The sequence below is a fragment of the Hibiscus syriacus genome, unplaced genomic scaffold (genome assembly GCF_006381635.1).
Source record: "Hibiscus syriacus cultivar Baekdansim isolate YM2019G1 unplaced genomic scaffold, ASM638163v2 tig00111540_pilon, whole genome shotgun sequence".
In the NCBI taxonomy this organism is placed as follows: domain Eukaryota; kingdom Viridiplantae; phylum Streptophyta; class Magnoliopsida; order Malvales; family Malvaceae; genus Hibiscus; species Hibiscus syriacus.
The window spans coordinates 779,456-798,245 of record NW_024063114.1 but is presented as its reverse complement, the minus strand read 5'-3'; the positions used below and the strand labels follow the sequence as shown (position 1 = coordinate 798,245).

Here is an 18,790-nt window from a genome sequence, read left to right as displayed (position 1 = left end):
GTTTGTAGATAATTTTCTCACGTCACTTAACTCTTATTTATGATTTGTCGGTTGTCTTCAGTAGCTTCATCCCCTTTTGTGGTCTGTTTGTCGATATAGTTAGATTTATTCGTATATTTATTTTGTTCGAATATTGATTAAATTTTTAATAAAACTAACGTATTTCTATAAAAAAATATTTATTAATTAATGTATTATTGCATTTATTATTTATTAATCAACTTGTAAAATGCCGTCTAAGACAAAAGTCAAAATTCCAATTATATTATAACGAATTTCATCTGGGGGCGGCACCGATGTGGGAAGGTTGCCCGCATCACATCAATTCATTGAAATTGTAAAACTGAAATTACGAAAGGATTAATATATACTTCAATATAAATATCAAATTGAAGCATAAAATATACAAATTAATAAAAAATTATATACCCGGTTAAATTTTAAAGTAAAATTAAACACTAAAGTATATATTAATCCTTTCACCTTAAGAAACTTTTAAAAAAGAAAAATAAAGAAAGCAAATTACGAGAAAAAGCAGCAAAAAAATAAAAACAAATATAATTTATTTATCTAAAATGAAGAAATTGATGCATAACGTAATATCTACAATAGTTACATTGACCTAAACCTACCTAGGCCCAAGCCTAATAATGGGGGAGTTTTACAATACAGTAGTCTAATATAAAATTAAAGAAAGACGCGATCGAAATGTTATAAACAACATAAAAATATTAATTTTTTCTTAATATTTTCTGGATGCAAACATTCTTCGTAACATTTTAATTTGCAACTGAAAATGTTAACTTTTTCATAATATTTTCAATTTAAACGAAAATGTTAAAAAGTTACTCAACCTAAAATGTTATGTTGTTTATAATATTTTCGGTTACATTTTTTCTTATACTAATTAAAATTTGAGGAAAGAATATGATTTTAATATATCATGTTAGCATTTCTTATTAGAAGTTGATGGTAGTGAAAACTAATTAAAATTTAGATGGTTGTATTATAAGTTTTAAAATTTTAGTGGTCGAAATGTAAATAACTTAAAAGTTAGGTGACTAATTAGATAGTTTACCATGGATGTTCATAAAAAGGGAAGCCGCATACATTTAACAAGAAACTGGTGTTCCCCTGTATAACTGAGTTATGACAAAGCTTCAAGTAACAAAGCTTTTCTAAATATCTATAAACTGAAAAACGAAAAGCTTTATTCCAAGTAATGGAAACTGCTTTGCTCCTACACCTTTTTCAGGATTGAAACCATATTGCAGTCTAATTTGATTCAACTAAAAGCACTCTACAACGTTTGCGACACTCGAAAACTGTGACTGCTTGTTGGGATCATGTCTCTGTTTCTTCAGAATCAATGGTTGGCTGTTCGATCCGAGATGCTTGGTTTTCCCTCATGTTTTCTTGAACAGCCTTGGAAATAAGTGCAGTACGTCAGTCTCTATGTCAAACATCAAGATGCATAATAGGTTATAGCCTATTGGGAGATAAAACTCAAGTTCGGATTTATTATACCTTCAACAGCTCGGTCATCTTGCCGGTTCTGAAATTTCCAAAGGTTTGAGCACAGAAGAAGGATGAGCGGGTTGTACGGCTCGTAGTGGTTCAATAGAGAGTGGATGATCATCCTCCATTTGTTGTCTGAAATCTTTGACCGACAAATTACCATCTCCGACTTCCGCTGGTTGAGGGGGGACTTGAACTCTTTTCATGACTTCAGTTAATAGTTTCTCAAAGGGCATGCCACTCATTAACTTAGGGTCTTTAACCTGTAGATCTTCAGATGGGAGAACAGTTTCACTTTGTATGCCTTTCGGAACGGTGTCATTACTACTTTGAGGTTAGTAGGGAATATTTGGTTTCCAACTGTTAGCATCGGGTTGACGGACTTTTCCTCTGCCGTATCTGAAGATCCGGATACTTGTTGGCCTTTAGAGGCTGCCAAATGAGGAGGTTGGCTGGCAACTTTGCCATTTGATAAAGTAGCAGGTTGGAGCAAAACAGGCACCACCGTGCCCCTGGACAATAGCGGAGAAACATATTGTGTTGCCTCCGACTGCACATGCTTGCTTTTTAAGGCTCCAATATTCGAAGCCCGAGCTCGTTTCACCTGTTGGCAACAGCTGTCCATTGACTTGATGAGCCGTTCCATTCCTCTCGCGTGGGAAGGGAATCTTGTTTCTTCTAATCATTTGGAGATTCGGAGCCACGTCATTCTCAGCTGAAACAGGAACATAATGCCCAGGCTTGAAAACCACCCCCTTAAAGTTGTGTCAGAGTCACCAACCCTAACAGTAAGCAAATATCCTGCATCAAATGCTGAGTCAATAACACCACTAACAGCCTGACCAACCATTACATCATCGTTGACAGGATTTGCTTGATGTGATGGGTTGCCATTCAGCCCTTGAAATACAGGTGGGATACCGGTATTCTCTGCATAGTTCGGGTTCTGATTCCGTGAAGTCAGAGCATCCTCCCCCCGACTTAGACTATGTCTTGGGTGTTTCCTCGGCCGCCCACGATTGCGCTTCAGGAGAAAATCTTCTGATACATCAGGGTTATTCTCTTGGTCATTGTCTTGATTCATCAACTATTTGCAGCAAAGAAATTGCCTTATCTACGAATCTTATCACTGTTTCCTTCATGGAAGACAAAAAGGCGGCTATAACCAACAAAGAAAACGCTAACATTCAAAATTTCAACTACATAATCACTTAAGGCCACATCGTACACCTATAGTACCTAATTCATCAATTTTCTTGACATGTCCGTCTCCAAAGCTAGTATTTGACACTCAAACTCAAGTTCAAATAACACATTTGGACACATTCAAAATAGAGAAGCATTTTAACATTTACTAGCAAATTACAGTCAACAAATTCTAAATTTAACAATTTACTAAATCCACATGACTGATCTATTCTTCGGGAAAAAAAGAGAGAAAAAGACAGCAAAATCTCGAAGTTACTAGTCATACTGCAACATTTGCCGGCACGAAACCCTTAACAATGAGTAGTACAAGTAGCAAGGTTCGCAAAGAAACCACTCCTCTTTAGGATTTCAACACAGCAATCGATCATCTTAACTCCAAAAAAAAAAGAGTATCTTGTCAAAATTGGCAATGTGAATATCAATAATACTCATGCAAAGAACCATGACCCAAAAAAACCATGGCCATCATATAGGTTAGCTAACTACAAAAGGCGTAAAAGGCTTAAAAAGCCAAGAAATAATGACTGATTTGTTTGTGTTCCAATGACAAAAAATTGCCTCATTTTTTATCCAAAATGGAAAGGATCTCTTCAAATTCCATAAAAATCATTAAACTTTACCTTAACTATTTCTTAGGATCACTAAACATTAAATTCAAGAAGTTCTAAACTGTTCTAACAATTCAAACGTTTGAGTAAAGGGAATATAATTTTGATAAGAAAACAAGATATCGATATCCCCTCACCTTCAATCCATTGAAGACAAAACCTAGAGTAAAGATCTTAAACGCATGTTGAACAGATACCTATATCTAACACCTAGACTCGAGTAAAATACCAAACTAATAAACTCCCCGCATTATTTACTTTTTACCCTAAACAGGAAAAAATAAACTCTTTTCATGTATGCAATGTAAGATAATCTACAGTATTAACTTATAAAATAACTCGTAATTTCAAATGATAAATATAATAATAATAATAATAGAAGAAGAAGAAGAAGACTTTAAAGCGCTAGAAGAAAACCCCATTTGAAACGTAATAATAAGATACCATAAATTACTATTAAGAAAAGCGAGAAGAGTGGACCTTTACACAGCATTTTCATCAATTCATGGGGAAAAATCCTGCAACAAGCATAATAAAGTAAAGCTTAAGCCTATGAAACATGGAAATATCGAAAACCCAGAGAAGGAAGTGAGAAGAACAGCCGAGGAAGGAAAGAATTTACTAAAACCCAAATAATTTAAAGGAAAATATCCTTAAAATTTCGTACAGAGTAACGTGGAATTAGGGATTAGAAGAGAACAGCTGACCTTTTTTGATGTTGCCTTAAGAAAATTTAAAACTTTGATTAAAGATAAATCATTTAAAAAAAACCTGGGCTTTGTTTTAATCATTTTATCTCATTATTTTTTTTGTCATTTTGGTCGTGAGGAAAGATAACGTGACGCATGTATGAAAAGATTGTGAAAAGGAGCAATGAAAAAGTGCCATGTGTACGTAGTGTTAGTAATGAGGCTAATGTGAATATTGCTGGTTCTGTCGAGTCCCATTGGCATCTTCCTACGGAAAATCGGATCAAATTAAATACGGATGGGGCTTGTCGCCATGTGAACGGCTATGCAGCATGTGGAGGGGTGGCTCGGGATAGCTTATGCTGTTGGCAATTCGGATTCACCAAATTTATAGGGGTTTGTACCGTTGTCGAGGCAGAGATTTGGGTGCTTATGTTGGTTTGTTATTAGCTTGGGATGCTGGGTTTCGACATATGGAATTAGAGGTGGATAGTTTGGAAGCCCTCCGTGTTCTATGTAATGATTATTGTGTAATCCATCGCTTACATTGGCATTTGGCGGAGCTGCGGGAGCGTGATTGGGTCGTTAAAGTTCAGCATGTCCGTCGAGGTGGTAATATGGTTGCTGAAGCACTTGCAAAATGTGCCGCAGATGATAGTCTGATTCCCATTATTCATCACGAGCTTCCATCGTTCGTATTGCCTTTGTTGCTTGCTAACGCTAGTTAGCGCCGGAAGTTTGGTTTAGTTGCTATTTGATTTGTCATGTAAGTTTCTGGTCTATTTCATATTATCATAAGTACTTTTTTTTTCTCCGACTAAGTTTAGGGGAGGTTTTAACGAGCCTTATGGTAATACCCCTTGTATGGTTCAACCTTTCAATTTATACTATTTCACTGAAAACTATTTTTTTTTATTGATTAGAAAATATCCACAAATGTTGAGACGTAAGAGTATAATTAATTATTAAATAATTTAATAAGATAAAATATTAAAATTTTAACACTTCAACATTTTAATATTGTACTGAAAAAGAAAATCAAAGCAAATATTTGTCAATCGTAAACAATATAAACAACAATATCTTAATTCTTTCCTTTTTTTTTTGTCATCCAAAAAATAACTGCGCTCGTCGTATTCATGAATATTATTTTAGTTAAACTTTTAAATAGAGTCGAATGATATTATATTTTCAGTCATAATCAGGGCCGGTCCAATGAATTTTAATATCCTAAGCGAGATAATAATTTTATGTCTCTATACCTGGGTGTTGTTTGAATTTTCGAATGGATCGATCTTCCATCAATGATTATACCGTCTGCACCGAGAAGATCATCTAACTTCCATTAATTTTTTTAAATTTTCGAAAGGAGAATTGATTAAACATCGTCTGGCGTCTGTACTTCCAAGAGAGAATTAATTTTTTTTTGGATCCGAAATAAGGTGTTTTGGGCTAATTTAACATACATGATTTATAATAAGATAAAAGATATTAACATACATGATTTATAATAATTTAAGGGGGAAAATAAAGATCTAAACGAAGCTTTGAATGAGATAAATTATAGAAAGGAAGAAAAGAACTGATTCGTGAAATTCAAAGCTAATATGCAACAAATCTCTGAGTTTCTTCAATTTAGAAGAAACTTGAAAAAAAAGGTTAGATTTGTGAAGAAGAAAAGAAACAAAGGGTTGATAAAACGAAAAGATCAAATAAGAAAGACAATATATCAGTGATCTTGTGTTTGATGTTTTAGAATTGCAGATCTAACATCGACGAGAACATGAAAAAAAAAAACTCGGGCTCTGCCATAAACGCCAAGAAATTCACCAAAACGGAAAAACTCAAAAACATGACTTTATTTCATAAATTTTCACTCTTTTCCTCAAAAATTTCTCTCGAAACTTTACCACCTAAAAGCAGTAAAAATCCCTTCGTTTCAACCCTCTTTAACGTCCAAAAGTCAGAATTCAAAGCAAGAGAGTGAGAGAGAGAGAGCTTGCTTTGTTTTTTGATTAAAACAAAAGCAACCCATTGTGGTATTTGTGTTTTGATTTAGCTTTTGAGAGAGAGAGAGTACCAAAAAAAAAGAAAAAAGCGTTTAGTTCGTTTTGGTGATATACCTTGAACTACTGCAAAACTCGTACAGTTTTCCTCTATTGGAGAAGATGATGAGAGCAACCTCGGCGTCACAAAGAACCGAAAGCTCATAGGCTTTCTTCAAAATCCCATTCCTTCGCTTAGCAAAAGTCACTTGCCTGTTAATCTTGTTCTCAATTCTCTTCAGCTCAACCCTACCTCTCCCCCTTTTTCTTTTCGTTTTTCCCGAGAAAACGAAACAAAAAATCCATTTTTCCTTGTTCTTGCTGACCTTTAATAACCCTTTGCAGCTTCCTTTTACAATATCTGGTCTAATATAATTCTATTCTAAATTCAAAGCCAAAAACAAAAACTTTTGCTTTGTTTTACACACTAAAATGATAAACACAGCCCTAAACAAAAAGGGTTTTTTTTTTATAAAAAAAAGTGGTAAACAAAAAGGGTTTTCCTTTGTATCTCCAAGGGACCTAATTTCTGTACTTTTTAGTCAATGTTCAGCCCGGATGGTTGATCCAAGGGTGGGAAAAGGAAGAGCAGCCAACTGGCCATTTTAGTGTTCGGGCAATGGTGTGACCTAACCTTAAGAAGGTGAACCTTTCGCCATATATTTACGAAATTACCCTTCTGACTGTCTGTCGGGCTCAACTTTCTGTCCTGAGTTAAAGTTCATCTGACACATGTATTAGGTCGGGTCTACATAAATACACTAATTATTAAACAACAACGAGTTTACCGGAGATATTTGCGGTAAGGAATCCGGCTGACCCGGATCTCAAGCCGACGAGGAAAGAAATCTGATATGAACCGGAGAAAGATAAACCGGAAGAAGCTCGAAATTGTCAATTCCGGTTCTTCTGATCTTTTTATGTGTTCAATAACACATTTGCTGAACATAATAAACCTGAACGTGATTCACACAACGCTCGATGAACAATATGGATCGTGTAATTTAACTTCTCTCTAACGGAGCTTTGTATCTCCATGGCTCAAGCTGCTTTGGGTTTCGATGCACCGTTCCGAAGATGTTCGAGAAAATCCATTGCCACATTATCGGTCCAGGGAGCTCCAAAGGGTGCCTCATCTCCGGCAACCATCCTAAATGACCACCCTGGGGTGTTACTATCAGCATGCAGTTCGGATTTTCCTTAAAACCTAAAAAACCACACATGGATGGAGAAACATCAGCATCTTTGCCGATTAAAACATTTAGTAAACGGTAGGATATGACTCACAAGATCACCCAAACTTACTTTGATATCTTCGTTAGGAGTCGCCTCGATGGGAGAAATCGGATCATTTGCAGCCTGCAAACCATCATTAATGAACCCAGTTTTGAAGAATAACAGATGCTGAAACAAACATTGCTTGAACAGCAAGGAAATGCTATGAACTGCTCATGAAATTACCTGGATGCAAAGGAATCCTAACATGTTGAACGACATGACAACTACATGAGTTCGAGTAATACTCATCCTCTGATTTGTAACCCTATGATACTGCAATGTGTTAAAGATTTTAAGTTTGTCATCCAAAAAACATTTCTTGAACAGCAAGGAAATGCTATGTCCTTCAAATATAATATAAAACAAATGCCGTATTCCGAGTTCGAGTAACATAGATTTGATGTCTGAAAAAGAATACCTCGTGTTATTGCTTCATCGTATTCACGTACAGTACGAGGATTTAGACCCGCTTGGACATTATATTCATCATTTCCATCTTCAAACAGGGAAACGTGTCTACCATTGCAGAATAATTTCAGGTTATTATATTGTACTCAAAAAGGACATCTTCAAATTTTAATGCAATTAACACAATCAGTGAGAGGAAATTCACGGATAATTACTTCGAAAAAGTTGCAGAAAGGCCTCCCTAAGCGCTCTGTCATAAATATTGTTGAAGCCCTTTCGGAGATTTTCATCTGCAATCACTAAATCGAAAGGATTGCACAGTGATACAGCACCAGAGAGAGAACATCTATGGTACTCCTGAAAGCCAAAAATGAAGAAACTTATACATAAAACGTACTATATTATTCGGACTCTTCATTATATACGTCGGATAAATGTTAAAATTCCCTTACCCTTCCCAAGTAGTTAACAAGGATATTCCTCCCAAGAGACCAACCGACACCGTAAACACTTGCTTCCGGAGACATGGAGGGAACATGATCTACAACATGACAAGTATCTGCCGTGAAAGAAGCTGTTTGGAGCTGCAAATCAGGGATAAAATTGAGTATACTTCCGCAATCATAATTTAAATTCGAAAAAAAAATTATATTAGTAGCAAGTACTTGAGGAGTAGTAACAGGGCTATTTGCGCATCCCCTGCTATTGAACACCACAACCCTCCAGCCTTTGCTCTTAGCTTTCACCAACATATGCTTCACGTATGAATCTTGACACCCTCCTGTTAGCCCTGGCTGCAAACATTTTCCCACCAACCAAACAAAAGGGTAGAAAATTAAACCATTAAAATTCACTCTTTTCAACAGATCAAACAAAAGGGTATTTAGAACAGGTAATACAGATTCGAGCTATATGTAAAACGAACCAGTAAAATGAGGATCGGAGAGTCGGGAGGCAATCTGCGGTGATCGCCACAGACCCAATCCAGGGCTATAGTGCCGTTGTCTTTGGTCCGGAGGCACTCACGGAGGTACTTCACTCGGGGAAGGTACGGAAGAAGGCGGCGAATATGGTCTCGAGATGGCGGTTCGAACAACTGATGGGGAAAGGCTTGTAAGGAAGGTGATGGCTATCGAGAGCAGGGAGGAAAAGCTCAGCTCCTCCACCTGTGATTTCGAGTGAAGGGTGGTGATCTGGCATTGCAGTGGTTGTTGTGGAGGTTGCGGCACTGACATGGACGGTGGGTAGCGGTGGACGTTGGTGGTTGAGAAGGGTGATTGGTGGTGGTTTGGAGATCAGAGACAAGGGTGAGCTGGACATTATGCAGTTAGCCTAGATTGTCTTGGATGCTTTTTTGATTGATTTTAAAGTTGTGGCAGGTTGCAGATTTTGTCTGATGATTTTGCCTCATGGGAAGCGGGAACAGACAACATTTTGGTTTTTTTTTTATTAAAAAAATGAAAATTGTGTGGATTTTTTTATGATAATATTTTATATTAATATCATAATCGAAAAAATCTAAGAAATAAAAAAAAATAAATTAGATACATAATAATATTATTATTTTTACAAAGAATCAAATAATGATCTTTGGGGTTTTTTGACATTCTATTAAGTTTGTTATTTTCAATAGAAATAAGACTTTTAAGAAAGTATAATATATATAGTGATAATTGGTGAAATATAAACACGAGTAAGATATGCATGATAAATGTATCACGTTGATCATATTTAAGTAGCGCATTCATTTCATATTTTGGCATGTATCATGTTCAAGACGAATAAAATCCAGCGATTCATTAACATTATTTATATTTTTTATTAAAAAGAAAACGTGATATATCAAAAGCAAAATCGAACTTGCTGCTTAAGAATGAACCGGACACAAATTCATGACAACTTGTAGATTCTTGTCCCAAACATTATTAAGTTCAAATATCATAATCAAAGTTTTCCCAGTGTACCTCGGCTATTCGACAATTGTTTCCCCCCCCTAGCTATAACTGCAAAGCAGAGCTTAGCTTCCTGCCTTAAATAACTTCAATCTCCCTGTCATCATGCCTCGAGTGCTGCAATGCATTCGATTTCAATCTTGGCATCCAATGGCAATGCTGCTACCTGATATGTCGAACGAGCTGGCGCCGGTGAAGGGAAGTCTGCAACACAAACCAGTTTGGGGGACAAATAAAATTTCTAGTTTCTATGATGTTGTCGAGTTAGCATGAAAACTCTAGTAGATGATTTTTAAAGGCCACAACTTTCCGCAAGAGATTCATTGATGAACAAGCACACTGTGCACATATGACTTTCAAAGTTTATTTCGATGCAATGGTCAGATTAATGTGTCGCCTAGAACAAACCTTTTGATTATAAAACCAAATGTTTGACATATGAGAATTCAAGGTTTAAGTCTACTGCACTTCATTAACTCTTTCAAATACCAAGTTGTATATCGATGACCTTGCTTTCATTTATAAATTGTGTATATGAATGCGAGGTTTAAGACAAACTGGCGAAACCATATTATTTTGAACAAAAAAAACGGATTTCAACTTTTGTACTCACATTTAGCATAGATCTCATTCACTTTCTTGAAGTCTTTCAAGTCAGCTAACCTGCACAAAGGAAACCGAAGAAGCAAATAAGATCTTGTTGATTTTAGATTATCAAACCTTAGCATCATAAAACAAACCAAAACAGAAGAGAAAATCGTACATAATTGTTGTCTTAACCACCGAGGAATAGTCAGCACCACTAGCTTTCAGTATTTCACCCATATTTTTCAGTACCTACAGAATCACAAAGAAAATTCAGTCACTAGCATGCATTCGACTATAAGCCTATAATCATGAAACATTAGGCGTTAGTTCACATATTCGTACGATACCTGCTCGGTTTGATCTTCTACACTGTCTGAGACGAACTTTCCAGTCTAGAATAGAAAAACAATACACATGATCAGCAAATTTGCATATACTGAAACCTAGGATCTATGTTACCTGAACTCTTCATTTTCCCTAAAATATCTATATTCGACACATTTTACTGCGAGTCCAAGTAACAAAGGCAAGAAATGCAATGCAAGCTTAACATATTCTGAAGATCGTTTAATGAACATTCCACGAACCTCTGGAATAAGACCGAGAACACCAGAGACAAATAGAAGATTATTGGCCTTGATGGCCTGAGAATATGGTCCCAATGCTGCTGGTGCTTTTTCAGTCACCACAGCCTCCTTAATCCCTACAATAAAAACATAATCACAAACCTTAGGTGCATCTAATAAACCCATATTGCCCTGACTTTTTACTTCTCCTAATGTGCCGGTCCGACATGACACACTCGGATCACTCACAGACACACTTGCTCATATCCACACTTGCATTTGGTCCGAGTAACAGAGAACGAAACAACCCTTTAAGAAGGAGACGTCCATTCGTATACATTTGAATCATAGCAGTAGCAAACCCTTAACAATCCTGATAGGCTATCAAATATTAGACTTTCAAACACAATGAAGTAAAATTACAAGAAATCAAATATGAATCCCCTAAATCTCTCTTAAAAAAACGACTAACTAGCAAACTATCAATTGACCACCATAAGCCTAGGCCATATGTTTCACAAATCACAACCCTGTTCTTTCCCTTTCACCATAACTTGATTGAGAACAACACTTTTTAAGACTCGATTAAAACTAAAATTCAAAAGCAACCCATCAAACAAACTCAAAATCAAACAGTGAAAAGAAACCATTTATTTTACTGGATAATCTTTTTTTGTTACCAGGAGAAGTGGAGAGGCTTAAGCAAGCAAAAGGAGAGCCATTTCTTGCGGAGGATCGCCAAAGGGAAGAGCCGGCAACGACTCCTCCGACGGCGGTTAATGGAGAGAGAGTACGTAAAAATCCCAAGTCGATGGTAGGAACATGAATTGACCTAAAACCACACCAAGCCATTTCACCCTCTCTCTTTCTCTGGCCCTTTGTCTTCACTTGGTCTTGTGCTCTTGTGAACTAGCTGAGAAGTTAAAAACAAAATGAATTGGGAATACTCGTTTATTTTATATGTAGACTAAATTGCCCTAGTTTGTTGAAGCCTAAGATGCTTATGGCACATGGTTGTAGAGTTCATCGGGTGTCTTTGGTGATAATAATATTATTCCATAGATTTTAAATTCGAGTAAATGTATTTATAAAGTGTTCGGTCACTAGTTAAAAAAAATTAAAAAATCATCTCAGATAGGGATGACAACAGGTCGGATTTAGTTAGACTCATATCTAGATCGATTTTCACATCTTAGATCCAAATCCGCCCCAGATCTATGGGTCTAGAAAATTGGGAGGCAGATCCAGATCTAATAGATTTCACGGATCTGGGTCCAAAGCAGATAAAGCATATCGAAAATAGGTATGTTAAAAAAACAACCATTCAACTTATTTTTTGATGTAATAAAATTATCATTGACTAATTTCACATCACCCCTCTTATGGAATAAATATTAATTTCAGTACAAATCCGCCCCAGATCTATGGGTCTAGAAAATTGGGAGGCAGATCCAGATCTAATAGATTTCACTGATCTGGGTCCAAAGCAGAAAGCATATCGAAAATAGGTATGTTAAAAAAACAACCATTCAACTTATTTTTTGATGTAATAAAATTATCATTGACTAATTTCACATCACCCCTCTTATGGAATAAATATTAATTTCAGTACAACTAGTAATAGAATAAAAAAAGGATAAACTAAAGTCTAAAAAAAATTCCAACACAATTACACAAATGTCTTTTGAATAACACAAACATTAAAAAATGTAGATCATAAAACATTCTATTGTTGTAAGTCGAGTACTACACTTCTATAAAATATATATATATATTTAAAACCTATTACGTCATTTATATATTTTAAAACGAAAGGTGGACTTTTCTATAAACAGGTAAACAAGTACAGATTCGATTTCTTAGTGTCAAATCCAGATCCAAATTCGTACTTTAATTAGAGGATCTAGATTGGGTCTAAATCCGTCGAGTCCAAAATTTTAGGATCTATACCCTACAAAAATGATTCTGGATCTATGAATTTGGGTCGGGTCCATGATCCATTGTCATCCTAGATCTAAGACTACTAAAAAAACATAAGAATAAATTCACTTATGATAATTTAATTATGGGTGGATTTATTTTAATCATTGATCTTTTAATTTTGTTAATCAAATCAATTAATTATTTAAGTGTTACACTTATTAATTGTTATTAATATTTACCAAAAAAACAGATACAATTATTAAAAAAATTAATATAATTGCACATTTACTCTTCAATATTATTCAATGTAATTATACATTTATTCTTCTAATTTTGCTCATAATCAAATAACCAATTATACAATTTATCCTAAACACACACGCGACATCATTTTATAGTATTTTTTTTGGGATCATTAATTCCCCATTCAAACAGTAGATCGGCAATACAACTAAAAAGAAAACCCTCAACTTTTGGTGAATCAAAATTTGATTATTTACAATTCATCACCATAACTAAGAACATGCTCTCTACACATGGGACAAGTTCCTTGCCTGCTTAACCATTCATCTATGCACTTCAAGTGAAATATGTGCCCACATCTCGGTAGATTTCTTGCCATTTCTCCATCCTTTAGTCCCTATAAAACAACAAAATCTCAATTGACTGCCCCATAATTCCATACTTTAAAAAATATATATATATATAGATATTGAGATTCAAATTTCAATGCTATCAACCAATGGGATTGGTTCAAGTGGTAAGCAGCTTGATATCGCTTAAGCAAGGTCTCAAGTTTGAGTCATTGTGTATTTAGAAAAGCCGAAGTTTTTTTTCAAAGCAATCGATTCCATTACCTGTATACAAATTGAACAAGAAGATCCGTCCCTTGATTTGATCATCACCTCAATAGGAAGCTTTTGAATGCAACTTCTAGATAAACCCTTTCCTCCATTTACATCATATATGTCCGAGATCTCTCTGTACGTTGAGTCAAGTGAATTCATCTGCAAAATTTTTCATCACCTTCAACGTTGCTTAAAACATAGCAGTAATTATGTTTGGTTACCGAGAAAATTCTTTACCTGCCATTGATAAGCTTTTAGCACTGCTGGGCTTACCCATTCAATGAAAACCTTCCCATCTACTAAGCTAACCAATAAGGCCACCTATAAAAGGAAGGTTTAGTTAAAATAGCAAGATTTTCCTGTATGGTGAGGATGAAATTAATGGAAAAATTGACCTTAGACAATGACTCCCCATCAGCCAATGATTCCAGCAACTGAACTGCTGTGATTGCACCAGTGACAACTCCAATTCCAGCTCCCCTGAAGAACCCAGTTTCTGTTGTTTGCCCTTTCATTGCTCCTACTACAGTTCCCACTATCGCCCCTCCTATTAAAAAAATCAAAGCCATAATACTACTCCAACTCTTCATTTGTATCCGACGCATACTCGAATCAGAATAACATAATACAGGACTTCAGAGAATAGATTTTGCAGCAAAAACACACAAAAGATGGCAGAATACCTAAAGCAAAAACGCAGAGGAGAGCAGCAAAGATTGATCTGTTCAACAGCTTAAACAAGAAGCCGATCCCAAGATCTCTCATTTCAGCAAAAACCCAGAAAGAAACAGCTTCTCCACATCTAAATGCTGCCTCTGATATTCGTGGAAGCCAGTCCTTCAACATTGCAAAAAAAATATCTAAACAACAGCGAAAGGATTTATTGAATCCTGGAAATGAAAGAAGTGGGTATTTAACGAGTGACGATGGTGAGCGGTGCAAACACAAAGGCATTTGTGGCATTTAATGCTTGCATGTGAATTGGCAAACCCCGTTTTAGATTCTAATGAAATCCTCAGCTAAATTAAGTTGTAATGATTATGAGAAGCGGATTGTATTCATAATTTTAGAAATCTAGAACGAGCTGTATTCATGATTATAAGTGCTCCTATCAAATTTCATGATTTTGAGAAGACAAATTAGAAAGGTACAGTTGGGCGTTTGATGCCTAAAGTTGCTTTCAATTAGGAGTAGGACAAGATTTAGTTATACGACAACAAATAAACAAACCATGACCCCTTGATTTTGAAAAGTATATTCGATAAATAAACCCTGATTTTCAGAATAACCTTTTTTATACATAGAATAAAAAATAGTTTTTTATACAAAATTTAAAATATAAATCTTTAAACTCTAAATTCTAGATATGATACACGACATCAAAATATGTATATATACAAATATATAATTAAACTTTACGTCGTCTCTATATTAGATAATTATATTATTTTTTATCTATTTTTAATGCATTCATATTTGAAAGAAATAAAATATAACAAAGTTAGACCTAATTGCACATTATAGGAAGAACCCCCAACCACTTCTCAGCAGATAGTTAATAATGTGTGTGTGTATATATAATTTAGGTCAAATAATTGGGCCGAGTCTAAAAAAACATGGGTGTTTTTGGTCCATTAGGGTATTCAGGTTTTTTATTTAGCCATTGTCGACACCGTTTTTTCCCCGGGTGGGACAAAAGATTTAGTACGACTTGGGGTTTTCTTTGAAAATATTTGTGAAATGTTGGGAGTCGCCACCAATTATTTTAAAGTACGATTGGAATACCAAAAATCGGGTAATTTAAATAAACAATTTATTTGATCAAAAATACTAAATTTTGTTTGCAAAAAACCAGAAATCGGTTCGGGAGTCAGTTACGTGTGGAGGAGAATTAGCATACCCACAGCGCCGAGAAATTGATACCTAGTCGATTACCCTATGTTTAAAATTGAAAATATTGAGTTTGAGGTCTTATTTAATTTAAAATTCATTATGTATGCAAGGTTTTGAAAAATATGTCGATTTATTTCGGAATTTCCAGTGGTCCCCCCTGAGCATAATGCGAAAGATACACTATTAACCCCTAATAAATGAACATTGCCTTGTTTTTGAAAACATGATGCAAACACACAATTTGTTAATAAACCTAATTAAAATAGTGGATTAATTAAGGTTTTCCTCTAACCTAAAGTGTCCATTTATGTAATTTAAAGAACCTAAAGGACTAAACCTAGAAATGGAGGATCTACTATTAATCCTATATAATTTTAACAGTTATTGAATCGAATAATCGAGATGGACCCTTGGCATCTAGGCAAGGGCCAACTCAAATTACTCTATAAATTAAAGGACTAAGGTCAAAATAAACCTAAAGTGAAGACTCTAATTAATAACGTAATTAATTATGACAAATAAATATCTAATTAAAAGTTTTATGATTAAAGAGTGAAGAACCTAAAGTTAAGGCTCTATTATTAATCCTAATTAATCTTACCAATTTATGGAAAGAATAATCGAAATAAAACTTCGGGCATCTTAATGCGAGAGCCAAATCGAATTATTCCCTAAATTTAAAGACTAAGTGAGATAAGTCTAAATATAGGGGTTAAATTTAAAGATCTAAATTTTCACTAGGACTAAATTAAAGATTTAAAAATAAAACATAAAATTAAAATAAATATTTAAAGTCAAGAGCAAGAATTTAAAGGACTAAATTAAATTAAGAAATTTAAAAAGGCAAAATTTAAAGACTTGAGAAATTAAAGGCAAACATAAAATAAGAATTAACGAATCGAATAAGTACAAAGTTGGGAATCTTGATTCGATTACCCTCTAAAAAATGAAAAAAAAACTGATAAGTTAGAAGAATAAATTACAACAAGGACTAAATTGTAATAAAACATAAAATGCAAGGATCAATTAGAAATAGTACGAACAACATAAATAATGACTAAATTGTAATAAAATAATATAAAGAACCATAGTCAGAAATAAAAAGGAACATTCAGTAATTAAATTAAAATATTAACAAAATAGTGTCTTAAATTCGAAATAAATAAAAACGAAGGATTAATGACCAAATTGTAATAAAATAATATAAAGAACCATAGTCAGAAATAAAAAGGAACATTCAATAATTAAATTAAAATATTAACAAAATAGTGTCTTAAATTCGAAATAAATAAAAACGAAGGGATTAATGACCAAATTGTAAAAACACGGCAAAGGTTGGAGGACTTGAAAGAAAATAACACCAAAAGTTATATTTAAACATAAAGATGGAAAATAGCAAAACGAGGACATCAATTTTAAAATAAAAATGAATTAAACTGAAATGAAATTAGAGAAACTTAGGATGATTGCGGAAGAAATTAGACCCCTCGCCCCAAAACGAACGGCCTGGGTTAATAAACGCGTCGTTTTGGTTAGGCTATAAAGTCCCTTTATTCCTTTCTTCATTTTGTGCTTCTTCACTCTCTCTCTTCTTCATAAACTCTCTCCCCTCTCTCTAAGATTTCCAAAATCCGACGAAAGCCCATCCGTCGGCAACTACACCGCACATCACGGGCCGCCATCTTCGGTGGTCGTTGGGTACCAAAAAACATGGGGAAGTTTGCTTCGATGCCGAGAGTGCGGATTTGGGCTTGGTTTTGCGATAAACGGTGTCCAACTCCACGAAAATGGTTGAGAACGCTTCGACTTCTGAAGCTTCAATCTCCTCCATCCACCATTGGATCGAACTGCTTTTTACATATGTCATTCTTGGAGATTCATCGCGCCTTCTCACTGTTTGAATTGACCGTGGAAGCCCCGATTGTCGACGAAGCTCCGATAGAGAAGTTAGATCTATTAGTTTTCTCTTTTTTGCTTTGTTTCGAATAGCCTCTGATTTCCTCCTTACTCCGGCAACGTTACAACCCACGACGACGAATGAAGAGGTCTCGACGACCGATGGTCGTCGATTCAAGTGAACGACCTAACCTCTATTTTTGTTTCAGTCAATTTCAAAAGAGGAAATCAGAAAATGGTTGGTTTTTTTTTGTTTATTTTTTCTTTCTTGGTTTCACTCGAAACAATCATAAAATTTTTTGTATTACATTACTGAAATAAATAGGGGAGCATGATTACAATAGTTTGCTTCAAAAAAATGAGCCCCGGTCTTGTTTCATTTGCTTGGGTTTTATAACAACCCGATTACAACAATAAAAATAAAATTTACATCTCTGATTTGAGTACTGTTGGGCAGTTTGTAGGGAGTGGAGATGGCAGAGAGTTGGTGATGGTAGCAGTTGGGGCATGGATGCCTAGATTTTGTGGGATTTATGTCCTTTTTTGTATATAATAATATGATAAATATTTTTAGGGTAAAAATGGTGATTTCACCCATTAGGGCACGGTTTTAATTTTGGAGAATACGACGTTAAACAAAAAAATATTGTAGATTCCAAAATAAAAGTGTCTGTGCACTATTTTGGAAAAACAATTGGGTTGCCCTATTAGGTTAAAACCCAAAACATGTGCTAAGGTTTAGGCCAAATTGGCCCAATATCGTATGAGGGCTAATTATTTAGCCCAATACAATACAAAGTAAATTATTTAGGGATTTACGATATTTACTACCGTGATTTGGATCTCGTCATGTCAAGTAAATTATTTAGGGATTTACGACATTTACTACATTGATTTGGATCTCGTCACGTTGACGTGAAGAGTTTGAATAAAAATTATTATTCGGGTAAACTCGTCCTCTCGACACGACAAGATTACCTTGCACTACAACATTTGTCATAGATTGCAAAATAAATTTCGAATTGGCAAGTTGGGCTAATAATTTTTTCGTCTGGCCTAATGTGTTAAGAAAACCAAGGTTTAGGGGTAAATTGGCCCAATACCATATGTGGGCTAATTATTTAGTAATACAATACAAAACAAATTATTTAGGGATCTACGATATTTACTATAGCGACTTAGAACTCGCCACGTCAACGAGATGAATTTCAATAAGAAATATTTTTTATTTAAATTTTTTACGGTGTGATAAATTTTAATAAAAAATTATTTTATTTGAACTCATCACGTCGACGTGAAGAGTTTAAATAAAAACTATTATTTAGGCAAATTTGAAACTTCTATGTGTCGAATTTACCTTACATTGTAG

General features: G+C 34.8%; 3 protein-coding genes, 1 long non-coding RNA gene and 1 pseudogene across 4 annotated transcripts; 1 reads left to right on the top strand and 4 right to left on the bottom strand.

The window, feature by feature from the left end:
* Positions 1 to 1,084: 1,084 nt before the first annotated feature.
* On the bottom strand, positions 1,085 to 3,974 carry LOC120164651. The gene is made up of 3 exons (XR_005519752.1): positions 3,816 to 3,974; positions 1,528 to 2,654; positions 1,085 to 1,425 (listed from the first exon to the last, which is right to left on the bottom strand). It is a non-coding gene; the product is annotated as an uncharacterized LOC120164651 (long non-coding RNA).
* Positions 3,975 to 4,180: 206 nt separating this feature from the next.
* LOC120164612 lies at positions 4,181 to 4,752 on the top strand. The gene is made up of 2 exons (XM_039174296.1): positions 4,181 to 4,388; positions 4,475 to 4,752. Exons 1-2 carry the CDS (start codon positions 4,181 to 4,183, stop codon positions 4,750 to 4,752), a joined length of 486 nt encoding a protein of 161 aa, XP_039030227.1.
* A 2,321-nt stretch (positions 4,753 to 7,073) lies between these two features.
* On the bottom strand, positions 7,074 to 9,105 carry LOC120164610 (annotated as a pseudogene).
* Positions 9,106 to 9,644: 539 nt separating this feature from the next.
* LOC120164650 (reactive Intermediate Deaminase A, chloroplastic-like) lies at positions 9,645 to 11,782 on the bottom strand. The gene is made up of 6 exons (XM_039174315.1): positions 11,542 to 11,782; positions 10,883 to 10,998; positions 10,643 to 10,687; positions 10,471 to 10,544; positions 10,321 to 10,370; positions 9,645 to 9,911 (listed from the first exon to the last, which is right to left on the bottom strand). Exons 1-6 carry the CDS (start codon positions 11,711 to 11,713, stop codon positions 9,811 to 9,813), a joined length of 558 nt encoding a protein of 185 aa, XP_039030246.1. The 5' UTR covers positions 11,714 to 11,782; the 3' UTR covers positions 9,645 to 9,810.
* A 1,366-nt stretch (positions 11,783 to 13,148) lies between these two features.
* LOC120164498 (NEP1-interacting protein 1-like) lies at positions 13,149 to 14,517 on the bottom strand. The gene is made up of 5 exons (XM_039174201.1): positions 14,316 to 14,517; positions 14,028 to 14,179; positions 13,870 to 13,953; positions 13,642 to 13,791; positions 13,149 to 13,424 (listed from the first exon to the last, which is right to left on the bottom strand). The coding sequence occupies exons 1-5, from the start codon at positions 14,476 to 14,478 to the stop codon at positions 13,281 to 13,283; spliced, it is 693 nt and encodes a 230-aa protein (XP_039030132.1). The 5' UTR covers positions 14,479 to 14,517; the 3' UTR covers positions 13,149 to 13,280.
* Positions 14,518 to 18,790: the final 4,273 nt, after the last annotated feature.